The sequence below is a fragment of the Glycine soja genome, chromosome 18 (assembly GCF_004193775.1).
Source record: "Glycine soja cultivar W05 chromosome 18, ASM419377v2, whole genome shotgun sequence".
Classification (NCBI taxonomy): Eukaryota; Viridiplantae; Streptophyta; class Magnoliopsida; order Fabales; family Fabaceae; genus Glycine; species Glycine soja.
Window position 1 is genome coordinate 49,485,762 of NC_041019.1, and position 17,728 is coordinate 49,503,489.

The 17,728-nt window shown below is 34.6% G+C and overlaps 2 protein-coding genes and 1 non-coding gene across 3 annotated transcripts; 2 read left to right on the forward strand and 1 right to left on the reverse strand.

The window, feature by feature from the left end:
* Positions 1-549: 549 nt before the first annotated feature.
* LOC114396701 (TATA-box-binding protein-like) lies at positions 550-5,450 on the forward strand. The gene is made up of 10 exons (XM_028358810.1): positions 550-812; positions 1,167-1,291; positions 2,046-2,133; positions 2,468-2,539; positions 3,185-3,235; positions 3,496-3,540; positions 3,641-3,733; positions 4,466-4,567; positions 4,650-4,723; positions 5,107-5,450. Coding segments are annotated over exons 2-10 (603 nt in total). The 5' UTR covers positions 550-812; positions 1,167-1,214; the 3' UTR covers positions 5,108-5,450.
* Positions 5,451-6,298: 848 nt separating this feature from the next.
* Positions 6,299-6,392, forward strand: TRNAY-GUA. Its single transcript has 2 exons — positions 6,299-6,335; positions 6,357-6,392. It is a non-coding gene; the product is annotated as a tRNA-Tyr (tRNA).
* A 1,899-nt stretch (positions 6,393-8,291) lies between these two features.
* On the reverse strand, positions 8,292-14,854 carry LOC114396700 (stress response protein nst1-like). The gene is made up of 4 exons (XM_028358809.1): positions 14,627-14,854; positions 12,772-14,399; positions 11,133-12,178; positions 8,292-8,816 (listed from the first exon to the last, which is right to left on the reverse strand). The coding sequence occupies exons 2-4, from the start codon at positions 14,245-14,247 to the stop codon at positions 8,699-8,701; spliced, it is 2,640 nt and encodes an 879-aa protein (XP_028214610.1). The 5' UTR covers positions 14,248-14,399; positions 14,627-14,854; the 3' UTR covers positions 8,292-8,698.
* Between the last annotated feature and the right edge of the window lie 2,874 nt (positions 14,855-17,728).

Consider the following 17,728-nt stretch of genomic DNA (forward strand, 5'->3'; position numbering starts at 1 on the left):
ATTATTTCTTTTAATCACATAATAAGTAATTAACGAGTGTTTCGTACATGACAATAAGGGAAAAAATAATTTTATATTTTTAAAGAATAAAAATAAAAAAAAATACAAAATTTTATATTTGGAATGATTTCAATAATCCAAACTTTTTTGTTCATATAAGTTGGATTCATCGGATTGTTAGATTGATTTGTACCTATGAAACCCCTAATTAATCATGTATTAGCAGCATTATCATGCAATTTATTTAAACTTTAATAAGAAGAAATTGAAAAAAATGCACTAATTCCCAAATTGATGCTTATAAAATAGCAATGAAGTTTAATAATAAAAACATAAGAGAGTAAAACAACCAAATATCAAAACAATTTTAGGAAGAAAGTGTTGGAAGAGAGTGTAACATTTCTCTTTTTATAATTTAGATCAGCAACGTGACACATTTCTCTTTTTATAATTTAGATCAGCAACGTGACACATTTCTCACGTGTCCATGTTTCTCTAGGGGCAATATGGGCACCTACAAATTGAGCATGCTCGCCTGAAGATGACAGATCTATCTAAAATCTTGCCGTCTTCTGCTCTCTCTATATTTCTTTTCTCTCTCTATAAATAAGCAACCTTTACCTCATAACCTTTCTTAATCTCATCAAATCAAACCCTTTTTCAACGCTCACATATAAATTTCTGCCACCAAATCCTTCCCACTCTCCTCAATTCTATTCATCTCAACTCAACAATCTCTCAGATCCGTGAAACAAAAACAAAAACAAAAAATTCGAAAACCCTAGTTCTATACATATATTAAGGAAAAAAAGGTCTGATAGATACCCATTGTCAATAAGATCTAACTCGTCACAGACAGATTTCCCCACAATTTCTTCTTAACAATTTTAACCTGATTGCGGGGAAAAAGATTGCCCTTTATTGATTTTTTTTGTCAAATAAAATTGTGTATAAAACCATCTGTGATCTGGGTTCTTTTGCGTATTTTGTTAGTTTTTAAAGGGAAATTGAGGATTTTGGTACTGATTACTGTGGAACATGGTGGTTTTTCGATCTGGGTTCTTTTAAAAATGGGTTCTTTTGCGCATTTTGTTACTTTTTGCAAGGAAAATTGAGGGTTTTGGTACTGATTACTTTGGAACATGGTGGTTTTTGTTGATGGGCAGCTTTTTGCTGGTTTTGAGGCATTGCATTAAATTGGATTTTGATTATTCATGGCTGAACAAGCATTGGAAGGTAGCCAACCTGTGGATTTAACAAAGCACCCTTCTGGGATTGTGCCTACCCTTCAGTGAGTATCACTTTTCTTTGAAGTGAATGCTTCTTTGGATTGCAATTGCAAGCATGAGATGGGTAACTGTGTTGTTTGCAACAATGTGTTTTAGTTGCTTCAAATGATTAAATGAAAGTTTGAAGTTGTGGCCTGTGGGTTTTTTCTCACGAGTAATAAACAGGTTTCGTCCAAATCCAAGTGATCCCCCGTGTATGATATTGGGATTACTATTTGCAATGATGATAAAATTAACTCTTTTTTTGATGGGTTATACTGTTATCCAAATTAACCTCGTGTGGATCAGATGGGTTTACCAGTGTTTGGGCTAAAGATTCGTAGTTGGTCAATGTACCATTTACTTGTATTCCAATGGCAACTATTACTTCAAAACAGAAAATGTTTTGCTTGAGATTTACCTGTAAATGATCAGTCCTATTTTCTATATATGTCAGCATTCAAGTTCAAATTCAAATTCAAATCTGATATATATTACTATATGGGAATTCTTAGCTCAATTCAAAATTTCAGCCATCAGAACTAAGTGAATGAGGTTTGAGGGGCATGTCCATTATAGATGGAAGTTATACTCTAATGTGGAATTCCTTGTAGAGTTGTTGTGTATTCCATGATCCTTCAAAGATGAGCTCAAAATATATGCAGATTATGCTCAATACATTTGTTATGTAAATTTTATGTTAAGTACTTAGACTGGATAATGATTGCTTATGTCTGCATTGGAATATCTAAAATCGTTTACTATTTATACTGCCAGAAATATTGTGTCAACGGTCAGTTTGGACTGTAAGTTGGAGCTTAAATCAATTGCACTTCAAGCTCGTAATGCAGAATACAATCCCAAGGTAAATTTTGCCTGTTGGTTGTGAATTCCTCCCATCTCTGTGTGTGTACGTGCATGTGTACACTGTGTTGCTTTTTGCCTTGCAATTACAGCAAAGGTTGGCTTGGTTTTGGTTCAGTTCCGAAATTGTCTCTTGCTTCTAAAATATTACAGTTTTCTATTCCGGTAAAGGATAGGTTGATCTATGATTTCTGTTAATGTTTCTATTGATTCAAACCACTTATCACTACACTTTTGCTATCTGAAATCAATAATTAATTTGCATGCTAGATATGTCTTTATGCTGATTGGTCATTTGTCTGCAATGCTAAAGTCTATGGTTTGAATCTTTGTAGCGTTTTGCTGCTGTTATTATGAGGATCAGGGAACCAAAAACTACTGCACTCATTTTTGCATCTGGCAAGATGGTATGTTCTATTCGTTGAATCTGGTACTTCTGTCCGATTTAGTTGGAGTTGCATGAATTATTGAAATTAATGTGAGTTCACAACTAACTGATAGAAATCAGTTGATGATTTGCACACAAAAAAGTATATAAAGAAACTATTCTTTTTTTCTTTTTACAAGAATAAAGAAACCATTCTATTTATATAAATATTCTGCAATTCGTAATTTGACAACTGTGCCTTTGTCATGGTAGCTTATTTTATTGTGGTTTTCATTGTTTGTCTAAAAATTCGTGCAGGTGAAGTTGTACGTTTAGTTCTAGTTGTCTGGTTCTGTTATTGAATTCCCTTGTCCTGTGTTTTAGTTAACTATGCTGAGAAGTTTGATGGGCAGGCATTTGGACACTAGTTCCAAGGGAATGCTATATTTATACAATTCATAGTTGTCCATTTTCCACTAGTTTACCATTATAGGTGCTTGTAATGTGGCTGCAGAGTTAACATTACGAAGGATCCCACCCCTCTCCCCTCACCAACACCTTTTTTTTAAGGGCTTCTGTTCATTCACTCACAAAAACAAACCGATTCATCAAGTTGCTTCACTTGCTTGTGATGGGCTTCTATTTCTTATGCTTTTTCCCCTCTAAATTTAAATGGCATGGTTAGGTCTGTACTGGAGCTAAGAGCGAGCAACAGTCTAAATTGGCGGCAAGGAAGGTATGCTAATGCTCCTCCTCTCATCTTGTAAGCTCATTCATACTGTATATTATTGAAATTTCTCAAGTGGAGGTTGATTGACCGGAGAATCTTGCCATTATTTTAGCTTGGCTTGGAGCTTATTCTTTCTGTAGTTTGTAGAAAAATAAGCTCCTTAAACCAATGGAGGGGGTGGATGCTTTTGTTGTTCTCTTCACTTAGTAGAAGCATGACCCTCACATTTTATTCTTGAAAATTTATTGAATTTTCTCTCTTTTCAGTATGCTAGAATTATCCAAAAGCTTGGTTTCCCAGCTAAATTTAAGGTACAACATCCGCTCTGAAAATTTTGTCAGTTGTTTTCCACTCTACAGAAGTAGTTTGTGATCATTGACTTATTCCTTTTTTTTCTTTTTTGTGCTTTAGGATTTTAAGATTCAGAATATTGTTGGCTCTTGTGATGTAAAGTTCCCCATTCGACTGGAGGGTCTTGCCTATTCCCATGGTGCTTTCTCAAGTGTAAGTGTGAAATGTTATAATCTTCTGTTCTTCCTGGTGAATTTCTTGGAAAAATGGTCTACAAATTCCTGTCCTAGTTATCAGTACTATATATGGTCCTCTTAACATGGGTTATTCTATATGATGTTGTACATGAGTTGATGAATTGTCTTTTGTTTTTCCTTAATTAATATTTCTTATTCTTCCGGTGAGTCTTATTTGAAAAACGGTTATCATTGCTCAATTGTTATTTGTTGTTAGGCAATCACATCTTGGTGTTTGGTATCATATGACATAATTTCTATGTTGTTTCCTTGAACTATATACCTGATGTCAGTGGTGTGAAATATTCTATACTGAAAAACTGTATTCCATAACAGGTGTAAACTTTGCAAAACATGGATTCAATTAGTACAAACGCAAAACCATTCTTGATTTCCATGTTAGCCAAAGGACCACAAATCTGGTTTTATTAATTTTCAATAATCAGAGGTTGTGTTAACCCTATGATATCCATTTCAACTTCACTTTTGCAGATACTTATATGTTTTAAAAGTGTTGGAAGTTTTTATAATTATAACCGGAAGAATTGAGTGGGGAAGTATTTTTTTGCCATGGTGTTTGTGTTGTAAAGAGCATAGATGATGGAAATAGCCATTTTAAGTTGTGTTTCTGCTTTCCTGGCTTCTTTCTACATAATAAATGTTTAAGGAATGATTAGCATGTGTTGAACTTGTTTGTTCTTGTTGGTAGTATGAACCAGAGTTGTTTCCTGGACTAATCTATCGCATGAAGCAACCCAAGATAGTCTTGCTTATATTTGTCTCTGGAAAAATTGTTCTGACGGGAGCCAAGGTATAATAATGGTCTTGGATCTTCCCATGTAATTTTACATTTTGGCATTTTCCGGCTGATGTTTTCATTTTGGTTTCTTTAGGTTAGAGATGAGACTTACACAGCCTTTGAGAACATATATCCAGTGCTTACTGAGTTCAGGAAAAACCAACAATGGTATGGAAGCGGCTCTTTTTCAGTTGTTATAGGATATACATGTTGTAATCCCTGGACTAGGAATATAATGAATCAATATCATTGTCTCTATTATTTTGTTTTCTTCCTTCAGCTATCAGAATATGATTGCATCAGATGTAGGGCTGAGGTTTTCTTAATTGAAATGAAGAAACCCTTAATGCAGTTTTTGTTCTGGGTCATACATATATTTGTAGAAGTGTTGATGTTACATGTGATTTAACTACAAAAAGAAACTGAAATCTTAGTTTCTTGTGACTGCATTTTCTTGGTGTTGTGTTTGGAGGTACTCAGTGTGATTAGTAGTGTGTCTGAAGTTTATCTTGTTAGTTCTGATTTCTTGGAATATTTGCTATTAATGGCAGATTACTGTCAAGAGAGCAGGAGCAAGGTTTCCTGGTAGAGAAGATTGCGGAACACCGGCTTGAATTGATTGAACTGTAAATATGAAGACAAGAGATATCTGTAATCTGGATTGAGTTTTAATAAGACATCCCTTTTTGTTCTTGTCTTTTTCTCTCTTTAAAAAAAAGAGGATCCTGCTTTAGTAAAGTGGAAGGAAAAAAAACTGTGTATTGAATTTGACACTGAAAAAAAAAGAGATTTAGAAGAGGCAGAATAGAAAAGAAAAAGTGAGAAATTCTAAGCTTGTTTAGGTATGGTTAACTCAAGTAAGCAAGATCTCTCACCATTAGTGCGATGCAAATCATTAATATCTTTCAGTGTCACTGGAAAAATTATGTGTGGTTCATTTCAACTTTGAGCAACTTCGTTTTTATTGCTAATATAAAGTTTTAAAGTTCAAGTATTGTGTCTTCATCTAGAGTTCAAAACAGCATGGCGAGTTTAATCTACTATGGTTTATGAAGCAAGCAACATTTATCTGTCTTAATTTCATGTTGGAAATTTTTAGACGTTATGATAAATAAAACAGTACATTTGATAATTATGTTTCATGTACGTTGCAATTGAACAAAGGAATTTTTTTCCCAACTTGTTATTTTAGTCTAGTTACCACTATACTGGACATCTTCGTTGAAACTACTTATTCACTACATAATATATTAGTGGTGAAAAATTATCACAAGAATAATCTGGAAATGAAACTATCCCTTTTTTTATTTATATTTTATACACCAAAAATTATTAAAAAAAGTTAGAAACAATTATTACTATATGATCTGAATATTTTGAGGATTCTTCTAACCCTAAAAACTGTTCAATGTTGATCAAAATGTTAAAATATTTGTATGTAAAGTATTACCTGATTATTGTGTTTGTGCAGCACAATGGGGCAAACGATCCAAAAGGATTTTTTTTTTCAAATTTTTTAAATGAGAGTAAAATTTAAATTAATATCCGAAATAGATAAGTTGTAAGATGACTTACGACTTATGAATTGTCATAAACTATTTTATGACTTCTTTTTATTTTAAGATTTTAATTTTTTAAACATGACTTTAAAATCATGAGATTTTTTTGCCTAAAAAAAGTTGTATGAACTGAATTTACAGTTTAGTTCAAAATAGAAAAATTAGTCAAATGCTTCAGTACAATCCGACCTTAGCTCAGTTGGTAGAGCGGAGGACTGTAGTTGGTAACGTGCCAAATGGATATCCTTAGGTCGCTGGTTCGAATCCGGCAGGTCGGATTTTTTTATATATATTTAAACTTTCTTTTTTTTCCAATCTTTGGTTCTTTTTGCCCTTTCTTTCTCGGTTAATTTTTTAGTTATACAACTTTGAAACGCAATCTAATCAAAAATCATTTTCTACATTGAACAGAGAATAAATTAGATGTATGGTTATAAATCCCCTCCCGCTTTCAGGTCCATTTTTTTAAAAAATTTAGATTTAGTTTACAAGTTTGCAATCAAATGATATTTTGACTTTTTAATAACATTAAAAACTAATAACTAAAATCATTATAAAATACTTTAATATGTAAAGGAAATTACAAAATTGTTGAAATTTTAATCGTTAAACTATAATGTGAATGGTTAATTTTAACTGTAAATTTTAATCAAAATCAATTAGAGTAAATATTTATTCAACCCCTTAAAAAAGTTATTTAATCCAATCTAATCTCTAGAAAAGGTTGCAAAACAATCCTTCAAAATAGGAACCTAAGTAGGTTGAGCTTTGTGAACCCGTCAAATTGTTACATTTTTATGGATTGAACTGGATCATTAGATTAGATTGAATTTATTTTAGTAAACCTAATTAAAATTAGATTTGATAATAAATTTAGAGTTTTGAATACGATTATATCCAACTCAACTCAAATATATAATAATTATATTATAAAAAAATATTAATTGTCTACAAGTATAAAAAAATCTTAAACACTTAAAATAAATTAATATCTCCATCAGTTTCATACTCACTCTCATAAGTCCAAATTGTGGCGGAAATATTTTTTTCTTAAAACTATGTTGTTTAACAAGTTACAATCTTACAAGTTTATGTTTTATCATTATGATTTTATAAAAGTATTTACTATTAATTTTTCAATTAATAATTATTTTGTATTTCATACACTAAATTATAATGTAAACTATCAAAAAATAGAATCTAAAGGCTATCGGATTCATTATCTTCTCTTTTATGTTCTTGTTCAAATATACATCAATAACTTGTCATAATCTGTCCGAAACCTAGACAAACGAAGAGGGTTGTGTTACGTTCTCATAGCCAGCATAAACTTATTAAAATACTAAATATGAATTATTCATGATAGATTTTATGTTAATGTTAAGTGGCTATAGAACTTTAAAATTGAAATTATTTACAATTTGCCAACAATATTACAAACCGACCTTAGCTCAGTTTGTAGAATGGAGGACTGTAGTTGGCAAACACCAAATGGACATCCGGTAGGTCGGAATTTTTTCTTTTTTTCTCTCTGATTCGTAGACTGAATATTAAAATTAATTAAAGATGCGAATATCCGTTTATCATTTGTTCGAAGTAATCTGCACTCGTATTAATTTAGCTGTATATGCGACAAAGTTAACAGCTGATGTTTATAGTATAATTTTATATGGAATAATTTATTTTAACAATTATCCCGCTCAAATAATTCTGCTCTCTTTGCAAAACATTTAATTTTTTTAAAGCACCTTGGAGAGATAAATAAATAAATTGAAGGTGAAATACCAATTAAAAAAAGATGACAATTCAATTTAGGTGGTTTGAATACATAGAAATAAGACCATGGGAAGCAAAAGTAAAAAGGATTTCAAAAGAAATTGTCGAAAAAAATCTCATGATAAATAATATCAAGTGTGATCCACATAACCAACCTCAGTCAAATAAAGTTTATTGTTGTTAATGTTTCAATTGTCAATACTATATTAATTATAAATTCCGAGTAATTGAAATCCTTGGGAAACTATTACGGGGTGCCCCCAACGCAAACCAAACCCAAGCTACATCTGCGCAACTAAGCCATTTAAGCTAGAAAATCTGATGCATACAAAATAACTTTTGACCCTTTTTCAACATTTTTTTTCTGTTAATTCGTCAACACTTTGAGAACTTTGTGCACGTGATTAAAGATGCAGCTGGATTCATAATAATGAGACGTTACAGAAACACGACTATATTCCATTGGCAGCGGGTCATGTAAGTTAGTATCAGTTCATTTCTCATTAAGACATCATCATGACACAAGTGGGAATGTGAAGCACCATTCTCCAAAGGACAAAATGGGGGCACCTCTCTTTGTTTGTTGTTGCCTTGCTCAGAATGCATCCAACAACATGTATTCCTATTGTGACGCTAACGTTAAGTAAACATCAAATCTTCCTTCACAAAAGAAGAAAGGAAGAAGATACAATGGGCGGATTCAGTATTCTAAACTCTTCCCCCAAAGGAGGCTATTTGCCTCAAGAGAACAGTTGTTTGTTTTTAGATCAAGTTCCTCATCATAACCTGTCTGTCACTATCATCTTTTTTAATCAAAAGACCAAAACGACTGTACATCGGAGGTTGGGTGTAGACCTCCACTATAAGGCCTTGAAACAGCAGACTTTCCAATGCTTTCCACAGAACCATGTACAGGCCATTCCTTTCTGCAATGTAAACAAAAAAACAAGGTCAAAACAACAGTTCCAATAGTCCATATTAACACCACAAAATTATATAAGAGGGGGAGAACCACAAGTTACATAATCAAGCAGAAAGAACAAATACAAGACAAGGTCAGAACAAGCATCATGCCATAAGCAGTCAAAAGGGTCACCAAAAGCCCAAGTGTTTTGAAGCATGTAGAGTTTTTTTACAAAGAGATTCTTTTCTTACTGTCACTTCAATTGTGATAGTTCATTTCTTTTATTTATTTAATTTTGGTTCAACTAGTTTGTTTCTTTATTTTCAGGTTCAACAAGTCAGCAGTTTGACAATTTAGTTGCTGGCATATTTATAAAGCTATATTTAGAAAGGATCATCAAATTGATTACAGCTAGTGCTTATCAACGAACACACTCACATACCATTTCATGACTCAATCAAGCAGAATAGATGAGAAAAGATCAGGGCATGAAAGTATACTGTCCAACACCAACAACTGAATCACTTTTTGTACCATACCAATGCATATCCATTCATTTCATAAAGAAATAAATCAGCATATGACAACACAACAGATGAATCCACAAAATCAATTGACAATCAAGTAAATCCACTTTAGTTAAATGAAACAGAATAAAGATGGTACATTTGGAACTAAATACATTTTATTTGGTTATATGCCATGCATCCAAATATGTCCTACAGCATAGGATCCCATTTGGAACTAAATTTGTCTTTTCTGTTGTCCATAGTATTGGAGTACAAGTGTGAGGTAAAGTCTCACATCGGGTAGAAGTGAAAAAGTTGAGCACCATATAAGTGGAGAGAAGACCCATAAACTAAGCCTTAAGGTTTTTAGTTAAAGTGTGGTGTCAAGTTTCCTTATATAGTTGCTCATGACTCATTGGTATAAATTTCTCTGGTGTTTACTCCCCTCGAATTCCCCAACAACTGGTATCAGAGCCGATGATTTGACTTGGTGACCGACTCAGACAAGTAAGATGGCGGCAATGGATCTTGGCCTTGGGGATCCCTTGTATCGAAAGTCTTCCTGGTGATGAGTCTAGGCGACGTGTCCCGTGGATGGAGCGGCAGTGCAAGTACTGCAAGTAGCTAGAGCATGTGGGCTCTAATGGCCTACACTCGTGGATGATAATGACTTCCGCTCGAGGGGGAGACTACTATGTGGAAGAGACCCACACTTGAGGGAAAAATTGTTGGAGTACAAGTGTGAAGAAAAGTTTCACATCGAATAGAAGTGAAAAAGTTGAACACCATATAAGTGGAGAAAAGACCCATAAACCTAAGCCTTAAGGTTTTGGGTTAAAGTGTGATGTCAAGTTCCCTTATATAGTTGTTCATAACACATTGGTGTAAATCTCCCCAGTATTTACTTCCCTCGAATTTTCCAACACATAGGTCGCATAGTGATGTCACTATCTGACCTATGGATAACAGAAAAAACAAATTTATGAAAATCTGACAAAAGCAATGATGCTATATTCCCACATAGAAGGCATCCATGTCAATTTATTTTATCTCATATTCTCATATTTATTTTTAATTTTCTATTTTCTATTCCTGATTCTTCTCTGATGAAACACATTTGGAGATGACAACACAGTTTTGAAGCATATACCTCGAGTCAAACAGCCAAATTATTACCATTAAGCATCAAAGGCAATTCATCTTCGTTTGAAACATATATAAATTTCTTCTTTTTATAAGCTAGTTTTCTATAAGGTTGAATTATAATTTGATCTGTTGAAAATGCCCTAAGAATGAGTACTCCACCGAATTAGTAATTATGTTTTGATTCACTGAGGCAAAGTATCATCAATAAGCAACCCACAATTCAAGAAACAGACTACAGAGCAAAATTAAGATAAATACAGCACATTAATACAAATATCACTATAGGGTGAAATACTAAATCCATTGCTTATAGATAGAAATTAGAAACCAAGTGTTCTTGTATAACAGTTCCATCACTTGTTACAAGTAAATTAAAAAATGAATCTTCACCACTGAAACAAAATATTTTCCCCACAAAGTATCACTACCTAGATAACATGACTCAGTCTCAATAGAAATAGAAAGACGCAAAGCATTCCCACAAAAAGTCACATTACCAATCGATGTTTATAGATCTATAATTCATTTTGAAAAATAAAATGAGGGAATAGTTTTTCTCATCTTTAAGCCAAACAAGTTTCATCAGATTAAAATGGTCAACAGTATAGATACATATACAAGCAGAAATTCCAAACTAGACATCCATTACAAGGCAAAAAATAAGCCAAACAGTTAATACTTACTTGGACCAACAGTTAGCTGGAGAACCATCAAGCCCATGGCTACTAGCAGATCCACTTGGGCTACCATATATAGTTTCATTTTGAGTGGCTCCCTCCTGAGCTGAAGGGCCACCTGACAATGGTGGGAAGAGAGCACTTTGTAACCAAGGATCATAACCACTTGAACCTGTAACAGGGCTGAAGTTCTCACCACTTTGGCCATTAGGAAGAAAAACATTTTGTGGAGAATGGGTACTGGAAATTATGTTATCTTCTTTGTTAAAAAGAGAAGCCATAGTCTTCTGAGATGAAGAAAGCACAAAATCATCCTTGTTTGGTATGTTCCTTTGTGAGGATAACAGCCAGCTTCCTGCGCCACCAACTAAACCTAAACCTTCTTGCCCAAGTGGAGAAGTACTCCACATCTGCCATGTTCCCTTCTCATTTGCAGCTGCATCATCCAGAGGAAAACCATGCTTGTCTTGGCCATTCGGGGTACTTGGAAACCAATTAGAACAGCTATGCTTTTCTCGGGATGATGGGGATTCAATCAGAGATGGCTTATTAACATCAGAACCAGCAGATATGCTTTTCAAAGAGTGAGGTTTTGTCATTTCATTGTCTGTTCCAAAGCCAATTCCCAAGTCCAACTGAAAATTATCAAGTGACTCAGAAACAGGCCCAAGCAAGGATACTGGATCTGGAACATAACAGGGATCTTCAAAAAGCTCTTGCTCATCTTGTCTAAAGTCATGTGATGTATTTCCAACTGGAGGAAAAAATGGTTCAATAGCAGGAGAAAAACCTAGACTACTACTGGTTGGTCCACTTGCATGAGTGGAAATATTAAATGGTGATGGAAGACCAAACTGAATAGGATTAGTAAATGACTGTGTAACTGGTGACTGGGCAGACAACTGAGGGCTTTTGACTTCTGCTTGAATTTTGGAATTTGGCCTGCATATTACATTTGAATTTGAAGATTGAGGAGCAGGTGAAGATCGAGTAAATAATTGCTGCCATGACTTTTTAGGTGCTGCTGTCCATGGTTGTGGTTCAGGGAGTACCTGCAGGGAACAATTATCATGCCAATACTGTTTTATTAGTATTTTTTTTCAATGCACCCAAGATAATCATACCAAGTATAACATAAGCAATTAATCTTAACTAGAGCATCATATAATTTTTTTATAAATCTCAGACTGTTTTTAAATTGTGAACAAACAAAATGGAAGTTAGTGACGAGAGAAATTTGAATATAATACAACAACAAAAGCCTTATTCAGACCATGGTTTTAAATTGTGGTTGGGGTTTCGTTATGATCCTTGATGTTGTCGGAAATTGCGGGAAAAAGAAGCTGATGTGGCCACAACTGCAGTCGCAATGTGGTTGCAGTGATTAAAAAAACACCTTTACTTTGTGGCCACAATTGTAGTTGCAGCCACAATTGTAGTTGCAGCCACAATTGCAGTTGCAGATTGCAATTTAAAACTATGATCCACACATTAGAATATAATACTAATTTGTAAAACCCACAATGCTTTTTGATAAGAAAAAAAAAGTAACTAGTATTCCATCACGAATAAACCTTTGACAAAACCTGCAAGAACAGTATCATAAGAAGGCAAAGAAAAGGGGATAGAAAGCAAGACAACTTACAGGGTGATTGATATTCCTATCATCTCCATTTACATTGGATTTTGCAGCTGGACGCTCAGGAGGACATATTTCTCTCCTGCTATGAACATGATCTACAGAACTATTAAACTTGTTTTCTTTCACCACAGTGCTAGGAACATTAATACCCCTACCAAAACCAAATGCTTTTGAAGAGGACAAAATTGTGCCCCGCATGCGGTCAAGATACCTTGTTCCAGTACCTCCTCGGTTATAATTGTTTGCAGTGACATTTTTATTTTGTGCATTGTTGGTATTCTGTCCCTTGCCACTCTCTAACCCAGATTTCTGATGCTCCCTACGATCCATTTCACTCTTTTTGTCGAAATCCCGCTTCCGTTCACTTTCCTTGCCAGCTCTTCTTTCCAATTCTTCAACATCAGAGTTGCTCTTACTAGACCCCTTATCTTTCTCTTTTCTTTTTTCCTGACGCTTCTTTTCAGCTTCCTTCTGACGGTCCTTCTCCTTACTGAGATTTGATGATCTGCTGTGATCTTTTTCAGCTTCCACTTTTTCATCTCTCAGTTTCCTACGCTCCTCCACTAACCTTGAAACCTCCTCCCTCTGTTTTCTCTCTTCCTCCTCCAATAGTTCTTTCTCTAGCCTAGCCTGCCTTTTCTCCTCAGCTTTCCTACGTGCTTTTTCCCCTCTACTTTCATTGAGGCTTGCCTCATTTTCACCCCTTTTAGCTAAGAGTGCCTCAGCATCAGAAGGGCATTCTTCCCTTGAACTAACTGTAAAAGCCTTTCCCCAGAGCCATCTAATGCTCTTGAAGAAAGATGTCAAAAGCTTGCAAACCAAAAACAAAAGACCACAATAAGACCTCTCCGTCAAACAATGCTCATCTCCTCCAAAAACACCAGCATTCTCACTCGTCCTCCAGTTGCTAGGATTACCTGGAACAGACCCACCAACCCAATTTCCATTCTCCAACCAGTCCTGACCGCACATCCATCCATTTTCAGACCAAACCTTGCTATTCAATATTTTGCCACCTTTTCCAACCAAGTCCTTAACTATACTGGAATTAGAAATCCCCAACCCCGGCGGCACAGGCAAGTCTAGAACCGGTCTCTTAGATACATGGCCACAGTTAAAACACATAAACCTACCCCCACCAGGGTTCTGATCCCTATAGGGACTCAAGCAGTTGCGGCACCGCCTCGTAGCTGTCTTCCTCAACTTCTGCATTTCTATGGCCTCAAACCTCTTCCTCTCCCTAATCCTAGCATTCCTCCGCACACGCCAAGCTGACAGCCAAGGCATCAAAATCTCATACCAAAAGAGAGTAACCAACAAGACAAAGACACAAGCAAGACGAGGCGAAGTAATCTCGAATCGAAAAGCGGGCGGCAGAAGCTGAGAGAGCGCCCAGAGACCAATTAACGGAATAACCAACCAAGGCAGCATTGTAGCAACCCGGCGAGACCACTTCTGAATCACACACAGTATACACATTATCCTCTAACCCTAACCCTCTTTCCAGTCCCAAATATATCCTATCTTTTTTCCCTCCCAGAAAACCCTAATCCTGTACCTTACCCCCCCTCCTCCAAATATATATCCACCAGAGTCAGACGCAGAAACTTCAGAACCCTAAAATCTCAAACCTAAAAAAACAAGCAAAAAAATATATATATTCAGAATCATTTTGAAATTGACATTGACATTGAAATAGAAATTGAAATTACCCTATTTGTAGCAACCAAGGTCACACAATATAGTTCAAAAAAATACAATTCGAAATTGAAGCGACAGAAAAAAAAAGAGAGAGAACGATTGGGAGCTTCGTCCAGGGCGATTGCGGCATCAATCGAAAGGGAAATGGAGGACTCACAGATTCGGCGTCAATGGCTAAAACGAGAAGAAGAAAAATCGGCGAAAATGGGAGCGAAATGCGATTGGCGCACAAGCACCTGAAAGTGTTCGGAGCTGGAGTCGACTCGTCCGATTCGGGTCGGAGCCTCCGTCGCGGGTTGTTCGGTCTGTTTAAGAGAGAGAAACAATGCGCGAGAAGAGAGAAAAACAAGATAAGAAGAAAAGAAGAGAGAGACAGAGAGAGAGAGCGGAATGAAGAAGGAAAAAAACAAAATCGGAATAAGTAATGTCACTGAACCGTGGTGATGTGGGATAGACGTTGAACCGGACCGGGTCTGACCATGGTATTTTTTTTGTGTGAATTTTTTTCTATCCATAATATTAGTACGAAATGTATGTGAAAAGTAAATGTTACTATTCATCAACATCGCAAGAGGATAAGATAGTATTTTTCTTTCAATTTAATTTATTTATGTATTAATATTTGAATTCTAATAGTGTATTTGGATGGAGCAATTAAGTAGCCAGATTTATTTTTTTAAAGACTTTAAAAGGATTCATGATTAAATAGTTTGTTTGAATAAAATATTTGAAAGGAGATTTAATTTTTGGTATTTTTATTAATCATTTTGATTGACTAAAACAGTGAGATTTCAAATTTTCTTAAAAAATATAGAATTTGAAATTCTTTTTTCGGAGATGCTCACTCTAACTCATGTTCTTGCTCGCAACTCTTTCTCGTTCAACACTCACAACTACGGGTGACCAAATTTTTTATGACCAACATCGACATAAGTTGTTGTTTTTCACTGACGTTGGCCAAGGTTTTTTCGGTCAAAATTTTTTTGTATGATGTCAACCAAAGCTATTTTTTGTCGATATCGACTAAGATTTTTTTTAGATAATGTTGGCTAGAATTATTTTCTTACTGATATCAGTCATAGGAGTTTTTTGTTGACGTCGGCCAAAGATTTTTTTAGTCGTTGTCATCCAAGTTTTTTAAGTTGATGTTGACCATTGATTTTTTTTGCCGACGTTGGCTAGATTTTTTCTACTGACATCAGTCATGACTAACTTTTAAGTAAACGTCTGCCAGGATTTTTCAGCTGAGTCAACTAGGATTTTTCAACCAACATCAGCCAAAGATATTTTTTAGTCAATATCTGCTAGGGTTATTTTTCAGCCGATGTTAGCTAGGGTGTTTTGGTTAATGTCAACTAGATTTTCATAGCCGACATCAGTTAGGATTTTTTTTACTAACATCGACTAAGGTTTTTTGGCTGACATCAGTTAGAGCTATTTCTTAACCACATTAGCTAGGTTTTTGGGTTGATGTTGGCTAGGTTTTTTTCTGCTAACACCACCTAGGTATTTTTGACCGACATCGGGCATGACTATTTTTAATTGACATCGACTAGGTTCTTACAGTCGACATCCACTAGAGTTTTTTCGGTCGACATCGGTTAGAGTTATTTTTTAGCCAACATCAACCAAGGCTATTTTATAGTCGATGTTGGGTAGAGTTTTTTGTCCGATATTGGTCAGGGTTATTTTTTAGCCAACTTCGACTAGGAATTTTTCGGTCGGCATCGGATAGGTTTTATTGGTTGGCATCAACCAAGCTATTTTTTAGTCGATATTGGGTAAAAAAATTTGTCAATGCCTACTAGGATTTTTTAGGTCGATGTTGGCTAAAAATAACCTTTGTCAATGTCGTTCGAAAAGACCCTAACCGGTGTCGGCCAAACATACCCTAGTCGACATTGGTAAAAGAACCTAGCCAACATCGACTAAAAAATAGACTCAACCAACGTTAGCCAAGAAATAGTCTTGGTTGACGTCAGCTAACAAATATTTCCGACATACTTTGACAAAAAAATCATATTCGATGTCGACCGAAAAATAGTCTTAATTGATGTCAGTTTAAAAACATCATTAGTTATAGTCAGACAAAACAACCCTAATTAAAATTATCAATATTTTGTATTTTTAAATTGTTAAAAATTAAAAAATATTTTTTAATTAATATTTCAAAATTAGATTGTGTTTGTTTTCTATAAAGTTTAATATTGAAATTGCATCTATTTAAAATATAAAATTAAAATTTTGCATATGCAGGAAATTAAATTGCCATATCCAAACGAATTCAAAATTGAAGAAATTTGAATTGATTTATCCAAACAAAGCATTTCAAAAAATAAAGAAAATTAAAATCAAAACAATTCAAATTCTAGTCATTTTAAATTCCCTGCAGTTTTGAAATTCCTGATCCAAACACTAGGTAAGTTACTTGTTTAAGGATTTGTTTAATTTTCTTACATTTACTTTTTTTTCTTTCATGTACAATTTTGTTATCAATCAATGGATTAATAAGAGTGGAGCTATTCCAATTTGATCGGGAGTTTTTAGTTTAAATTATATATATATATATATATATATATATATATATATATATATATATATATATATATATATATATATATTATCATATTAATTAAACAGAAGAAAATTTTGTAATTCATATTAGTGTTTTTCAATTCAAATAGAATTAATTCTAATGAAATACACGTGATCTTATAAAAATATTTTTTTTAGACTAACATGAAATATTTCTGCCAATGAAAATTCAATTTTTGTGTTAGGAAAGACTAACTCATTTTGCTAGACTTAACCATTGTTTGTTATTAGGTTGTTGCTAGGTGCACCCAGCAGTTTATGTGAAAATACGTAAATACTCCTGTGCTTTTTTAAAAAAAATTGTGCACCCAACGCCTATTCCTCTTCTTTTCCGCGTTCCTATTCTTCTCTTCTGCAAGCTCAGTTCGTCTTCCTCTTTTGCGTTTCTCTCGTCTTCTCTTGCGCTTTGCTGCTTCCGCGACCACTGGTGTTGTTGCTTCCGGCGAAGTGGTGGTGTTGTTGTTCACCATTGTTGACAGCGTCGTGGTGGTACTTTCGTTCTTTTTCTTCTTCGTTGGTGCTTCTCCGTCGAGGTAAGCGTTTCGTGCCTTTTGCTTTCGTGCTTCCATTGTTGTCTGTTTAGTGTAGTTGGTAGTTTGTAGGCATTATCCGCATCTTAGATGATGGTAGGCTTCCATTGTTGTTGGTTTCGTGCTTCCATTGC

Coding starts and splice junctions, on each gene's coding strand:
- LOC114396701 (XM_028358810.1), top strand. CDS start 1,215: ATGGCTGAACAAGCATTGGAAGGTAGCCAACCTGTGGATTTAACAAAG. Junction 1,292..2,045: donor GGGATTGTGCCTACCCTTCA/GTGAGTATCACT, acceptor TTATACTGCCAG/AAATATTGTGTCAACGGTCA. Junction 3,541..3,640: donor GTTTCCCAGCTAAATTTAAG/GTACAACATCCG, acceptor TTTGTGCTTTAG/GATTTTAAGATTCAGAATAT.
- LOC114396700 (XM_028358809.1), bottom strand. CDS start 14,247: ATGTGTATACTGTGTGTGATTCAGAAGTGGTCTCGCCGGGTTGCTACA. Junction 12,179..12,771: donor ATAGGAATATCAATCACCCT/GTAAGTTGTCTT, acceptor TGTTCCCTGCAG/GTACTCCCTGAACCACAACC. Junction 8,817..11,132: donor CCAGCTAACTGTTGGTCCAA/GTAAGTATTAAC, acceptor TTTACATTGCAG/AAAGGAATGGCCTGTACATG.